A 6834-nucleotide genomic window follows, 5' to 3' on the forward strand; every position below is an offset into this window, starting at 1 on the left:
GGAGTGTGGGGGGGCGCAGCACCGTTGAGGGGGGGTCGAGGGGGTCGCAGCGCCGTCGGGGCGGCCCGGGCGGCGGCTCCGGTCGCCCTTAAGCTGGCAGCGGAGCGACCTTAAGGGCGAAAGCGAGCGGCGGCCCGGCCTTATCGGAGCGTATTTACGGCCGCCGTGTTCCCGAGGAGCCGTCAGGTGACTCCGCTGCCGGGGACCCAGACGCCGGGGTCAAGGGCGCCGGCGGCGGGTGGCCCGAGCCGGGGGGTGTCGCCGGCTGGGGACACCCGCTGGTGCTGCCGTCACCCCTCGGCACGGGCTCCCCGTGCCACCCTGCACCCCACGGGTCCCCATCCCGGGGGTCCCCATCCCTGCTCCCCCAGGATGGGGTGCCCGGTGCCCGTTGCGTACGGGGTCAATGCGGGTGCAGGTGGCCCAGGGCTCCCCCCGCACGGAGCTGTGGCCACCTGCATCCACTTTGCTGGGTCCGCGTCGCCACCGCCCGGCTCCTTCCCGGCTCCTTCCCTCCCGTTTTATTGCACATTCCCGCTGCTCCCGCCGCGTGCTGCAGTGCTGGCGCGGGCGACGGGGCCGCCACCGCCACGGGCCTTCCCCGGGCACCGCGCACGGCGGGCACCGCGCCAGGGGCTGCTCCCAGCCGCCGGTCGCGCGGCGAGGCCGCGGCGGCAAAGCCACGGCCGATGATTCGGGGAGCAATTCCCTGCATCGCCGCTGCAGCCCCGCTGCCCGGAATTGGGCATCTAGGGGCTGGGACGTCTCCTGGACTGGGCATGGGGAGCTCCCGGCGCCGCTGCAGCTCCTCGGGATAAGGGGGGACCCACGGTGCATCCGCTCTGGCGCTGGCTCCAGCCACCCCGTGCCGCCGTGATTTATGGCCCTGTCAATCCCCTTTGTTGGAATTAGAGCCACCGCCGTGCCCCCCTCGGTGGCATTATCTGTCCCTGGGCTGCAGCCAGCAGCAGCAGCACGGGGCGGCGGAGGCTGCTAGTCGTCGCATCCTGCCCCGGATGCCGCGGGGCCAAACCGGGCCCCGCATCCTGGCACCCGCCTCGSGGAGGGCAGCACCTCGAGGAGACCCCGACCCTGCACAAAGGAGTGATCCCCTCTCCAAAAATAACTCCTGCCGGCAGGACGCCGTGCGCCGTCTCCCTCCCGCGCCGGGCATCCCCCCGCCTTGCAAGGCAGCAGATGCCACGCGATGCCCGCCCGGACCACATGGAGCAGCTGGCGTTGGGAGCCAGCGCGCGAGAACGTGAGACCTTTTATTGGCCCAACAAATCACTGGCAGCCCCTTGCGCGGCGCGCACCTGCGCCACGAACGCGCCGCCAAACCTGCCCGCGGAAAAGAAGATCCGCCCCGGGCGCCCGCGAGCCTCATGTGCCCGGCACACACGGAGGTGGCATGAGCTGGCGGCGGGGACACGGCTTAGGGATCTATTCCTGGGGCATCCAGAGCCCGTCGTGCCTCAGTTTCCCCCCGCGGGGCTGCTCTGCCCGTGCCCGCCCAAGCGATGCCAGCCTGGCTTTCCCAGTGAGGACACTGCAAGGGGCATCTCTGCGTGCTGCTGGCACCGCAGGGGACTGTCCCCGTCCCCTGCGTGCGGAGTCTCCAAGCTCCCCCGGCCGCCCCCCCAGCCCCCGGGGGCTCAGCCGGCCTGAGCCTCTCCTGGCCTAGTTTCCAGGCGGCCGCGGGCGCCGGGGCCGGGCCCGGAGCCCGGCTGCTCCGGCAGCAAACTGTCCCCGCTGGATGGCTCCCAGCTCCCGGCGCTGCCGGGAACAGCCTGTCCCTTTCCCGGCCCACGCCGCCCACGCGCTCCCCGCACGCGGCTCCGCACCCCGCCGGCTGCCGGCGCGGGGCGGGCGGGCGCAGGTGGCCACGGCACGTGGTGGGGACAAGCGTGTCCCCAGCAGACCCCTCCGAGGGTGCCTGGGGCCGTGGGCATCCTCGGCGTGCTCGGCATCACGGGCATCCTCGGGCACCACGAGCACGCTYGAGCATCCAGCACCGCAGCATCCTCCCCACTGGCACGTGTCACCCGCCAGGGGCCAGGATCTGCCCCGGGGGGGGCACGAGGAGGGGCAGAAGGGGCATTTGGGTGGCAGCAGGATGGGGATCCCCACGTTGGACACGATCCAGAGCCCTGGCCTCTTTGCAAGCTCTAAGAGCYAAGAGGCTCGTGCCTCCTGGCCAACGTGCCATGGCCAGGAGCGAGAATCACGGAATCATGGAATGGTTGAGGTTGGAAGGGAGCTCTAGAGATCATCTAGTCCAACCTTCCTGCTCCAGCAGGGACACCCAGAGCACCCAGACCTCCAGAGAAGGAGCCTCCCCATCCTCCCTCCGTGAGCCCAGGCGCGGCGCTGTCCCCGAGCCCGCCGCGGGCACCCACCTCTCTCGCGCACGAAGTAGGCCAGGTAGAGATCGAGCTCCTTGACGGAGACGCTGATGTGGTGGGGCTGCACGCAGAGGATGGGGTTGGTGCACTGGCCCGACTTGACGAGGCGCTCGCCGTCGGTGCTCTCCAGCGGGATGCCCTTGAAGAGGATGACCATGACGAGGTCGAGCCGCCACACCTTGTCCGCCTGGCGCAGGCAGTCGATGCGGCGCATCTTGCCCTTCTGGTCGGGGTTGGAGAGGACGCAGCACGAGGGCTTCTTGCCCGTGATGGAGAGCACGAAGTCCTCGCGGCACTCGGGCCGGATGTCCTTGCGCAGCTTGGCGAGCAGGCGGGACGCCCACTTCTGCTTCACCTCGGGCTTCTCGCTCAGCAGCTCGTCCTTCACCGCGCGCTCCTCGTCCTTCGTCATCCTCTTCTCGTGCTTCTTGAAGTACTTGCGCTTGCGCGCCTGCAGGTTGAACCAGGTGTAGGCGAAGGCGCGCACGTGCGGCAGCAGCGCTTCGATGAACGGGTGGAACTCATCCTGCGGAGCACAGGGACACGTGTCACCCCCCGTGCCACGTGCCACGGCCTCGCGGTGCCCCCACCCGCGCCGGGCAGGACCCTGGGCCTGCTCCCCGCCCCGCCATGGGGCTGGCCCCATGCGAGGTGCCTGGAAGCAGGACCCTTGGGTGCTCTGCCGGGTCCCACGGGCGCACGGGGCTGCGAGGTGGCAGGTCCCCGCCCTGGGGACGCTTCCCGCGCTCCTGTCTGCACCGCTGTGCGTCCCGCTGGGCTCCAGCCCAGCTCCACCAGCACCGGCAGCCTGACCCAGGGGACCCTCAGCACCCAACAAAACCGGGGTGGGGGGCACAGCAGGGCCACGTTCCCCCCGTTCCTCTTCCCACCCGCGCGCTCCAGGGTCCCTTCCCAACCGGCACCTCACGCCAAGGCAGACATTTCCCCGCGAGTGAGCCAGGGAAAAGCAGCATTTGCATCCGCCGGAACGCGCCGGGACCTGTCCCTGCGGTGTCCCTTGTCCCCAAGGACCCCCACGTGCCCCCCGTGGGCCCCGCGGCGGCAGGAAAGCCCGCGCGCTCGCCCCGCTTTTGGCCGGCCGGGCTGCTGGCCTCGGGCCCGCGCGCTCGGCGCGCTCTGACCGCCTTTTTCCATGCAGCCAGCGGCTCCGAGCGCGGCCGGCCCAGAAAGAAAACAAGGGAAGCGCCTCCATCTCCCGCCGCCAGCCGCCTCCGAGCCGTCCCGCAGCCCAGATTTTCCCAGTTCGGAAAATCCGTGCTTCCTAATCGGTCATGGTGCATGAAAACACCCAGGAGGAGGGGGATTTAGAAGGGTGCAGGGCTCGGAAAAAGCCGCCACCGGCTTCCCGGGCGCCTCGGCGAGGGCGCGAAGGGAGGCCAAGCTCGCAGCGAGGCGAGCGGCCGCGCTCTGCCAGACCTCCCTGAAACTCCGGGCTCGCTGCTCGCTTCCAATGTGGCTCCCATTAAGGATAATTGGACTTGCAGCGGGAAAACAGCCCGGGCGCCAGCGCAGCGCGGCCGCCGCCAGCACCGCCGCGCGCCCCGGCCGGCACCGAACGGGGAAGCGAGCGGGGAAGGAAGCCGGGCGAGGGGAACGGGAGAGCTGCACAAAGCGGCGCTTTTGCCCCCGGATTTGCTTCGCACTGAGGCACGAGGTGCCGACGTGGCCCCTTCGCCATGCCGSCGTCCTCCAAGCGCAGGGATGCGGGGCCGCGCGGAGGCGGCTGCGGGAGGGACGGAGCCGTCGGGTCTATGGCTGGTGGATGAGCCGTGAGCGCGGCCGCTGGGGTGGCCTTGGGGCAGGTGCCGCCCTTGCCCGTCCCCAAACAACCCCGGCTGCGGTGGACGGTGACCCCGAAGCCACCTCCTGCCCCGCTCGGGCCTCCCCATCCCAAACCTGGGGGATCCATTTCGGCCTGCAGGGACCTGTCCTGACCACAGGGATCATCCCCTGCAGGACCCAGCCCTGCTGGGAGACCCATAGGGATCCATCCTGCCATTGGAATCCATCCTGCCATTGGGATCCATCCTGCCATGGGATCCATCCTGCCATGGGATCCATCCTGCCACAGGGAACTATCCTGCCATTGAGATCCATTCTGCCATTGGGAACCATCCTGCCATGGGATCCATCCTGCCACAGGGAACCATCCTGCCCTAGCGATCCATCCTGCCCTAGGGATCCATCCTGCCCTAGGGATCCATCCTGCCACAGGGAACCATCCTGCCCTAGGGATCCATCCTGCCCTAGGGATCCATCCTGCCACAGGGAGCCATCCCTTTCCCAAGGCCTCGCGGTGCTGGAAGAGCCGCTTCCCCCGGGCGCATCCCGCCCTGCGCAGGGACTCGGTCCTGCCAGCGGCTCCGGGGGCATCCGCAGCCCCCGGGTCCCTCCCCAGCAGGAGCCACTAATTGGGCGCAGCTGGGCAAGGGCTGGGCATGTGTCTTAAATCAGGGAAGAAGGTCAAAGAAAAGTAAGACAGGAGCCGAAAAAGGCAGCAGCGAGTTCCAAAAACAATACTCGGCCGGGGCGGTGGGCGGCTGATCTGCCTTGGTGGCCGGTCCTTCAGGCGAAGCCGACAAATTGCTGCCACATCCCATCCCAACGGTGCCCGGGGGCACGGCCGGAGGGCCCCCTCCCCTGCCGCCGCGCGGGATTAGGGCGGCATGGGAGGCTGACGGAAAGCTGGGCAGCTCCTGCAATCCGATCAGCCAGCCGACAACTTTCCCTCCCGCCCGGCTTATCCCGCACGGAGATGCTGCTCTGAGTTAAGCCGCATTAGCGGGGCCAGGCCAGGCCAGGGTGCGGGGACAAGGGGACAGACGGTCGCCCGGCTTTGAGGCCGCCGCGGGCTGGTGGCAAGGGGACGCTGGGGATCGTCCCCGTGCTCTGCATCCCTGCGGTTCCCTTTCCTCTCCGCATCCCTGCGGTTCCCTTCCCTGCCCGTGCTGGTGCACGGAGCTGCGTGTGCCTGGGCATCTGCCACCACGCGTGTCACCGCCCGGGGTGGCATCGAGTTTGGCCCTGCCACGGAAAGCCAAGGCGGTGCCTAACGGGGGCCACCGTCACCAGCTCAACCCCCTGGCACCCAGCGGCATCGTGGCAGGAGCAGGGAAAACCACCAAGGGAGGAGGCGCATGGGAGCTGCACAGCGGGGGCGAGAAGCGCCCGGACGCCTGGGCCCCTCCGGGAAGCAGCAGGACCCCCCGTCCCGCGGCCTCGCTGCCCGGCCTCGCTCTGGTCCAGGCGCTTTGCGGCGCGCGGGCTGGGAGCGGGGACGTGCTGCAATCCCGCAGCGCGAGGCTCTTCTCGGGGCATTTCCGGCCGGGAATCTGGCAGCAGAGCTTGTTCTTGGGCCCCGTCCAGCGCGGGCTCGCRCGGGGGTTGCAAAAGGCCGGCGAGGCTGCGGCGCCCGGCGCAGCGACACGCAGGGACGGGGACACGGGAACACCGTCCCCACGCAGCCCTCGCATGAGTGCAAGCAGGTGGGGCTGGCCCGAGAGCCCCGATTTTCCAACGAAAAACAACCCCCCCGCCCCGTTTCCTCCGGAAATTCCCGCGCCGTTTTCCCCGGGGGAGGAGGAGGAGGAGGAGGAGGAAGGCGTCGGGGGCGCCGCAGCAGCGGGTCTCGCTGCCCGCCGGCAGCGCGGGGCCCTCGCGGTGGGGTGCAGCCCCCCCGGGGACCACACAGCGTTGCTTTCATGAAAGGATGCCCGGGCTCCAAGCCCCCACGCCCCGGGAGCGCTGCCGGCTCCGGCGGCTGCCAGCTCCCGAGCCCCGGGGCCRCGCGAGCCCAGGCAGGGGCTGGCAAGTCGGGCGCTCGGCACCGAGCCTGCCCGGCGCTGCCGAGCCGCCGCGCTCCGGGATGCAGCGCTGTGATCCACAGGGATCCAGTGCATGCAGCAGCGGGGGGTTAATCCATGCGGCTCTGCCCGGTTTGGCCTAATCCCGAGGCTGATTTCGCTTTGCCCGGGCTGGAAATCCGAAAGCAAAACGCCGAAGCAGAGGGGAGCAGTGATTGCAGCACGGCGCGGCCACCGTGCGTGGCTCTCGCTGCCAGGATTGTCCCGTCCCCAGCTCGGGGCCTCGGTTTCCCCTCTCCTCCAGAGCCCCTCGCTCCTATCGCACGTGCAAACCCGCCGGGTGCCGCTCATTAACTGCTGCCAGCAACGGTAACGAGCCAACCTGGTAACGAGACCTGTTGCGGAGACGGATGCAAATGACTCGAGTGCTCATTAGAGGACACGGGAGGAAGGCGCCCAGGCCCTGACATCACCCAGCCCTTCTCGGGGCCCTCCCCGCTCCGCATTAGAGCCCATTTTGCAGTAATTGCTCCAGAGGAGGAAATCTATTTGGATTCATCATGAAGTATTTATTAACGAGCGCTCATTCAGGATTCCTGCTGCTC

The 6834-nt window shown here is 69.2% G+C and overlaps 1 protein-coding gene across 1 annotated transcript in view; it reads right to left on the reverse strand.

Annotated features, from left to right (window-relative positions):
- The window catches only part of NFIC (nuclear factor I C), a gene marked incomplete at its 3' end in the record, with an annotated part of 22256 nt that extends 19205 nt beyond the window's left edge, over positions 1-3051 (reverse strand). The window contains exon 1 of the mRNA XM_026035273.1: positions 2400-3051. Within this exon, the coding sequence (XP_025891058.1) occupies positions 2400-3051 (652 nt within the window). The remainder of the gene's footprint in view (positions 1-2399) is intronic.
- Between the last annotated feature and the right edge of the window lie 3783 nt (positions 3052-6834).

The sequence above is a fragment of the Nothoprocta perdicaria genome, unplaced genomic scaffold (assembly GCF_003342845.1).
Source record: "Nothoprocta perdicaria isolate Ctin4 unplaced genomic scaffold, notPer1 scaffold_157, whole genome shotgun sequence".
In the NCBI taxonomy this organism is placed as follows: domain Eukaryota; kingdom Metazoa; phylum Chordata; class Aves; order Tinamiformes; family Tinamidae; genus Nothoprocta; species Nothoprocta perdicaria.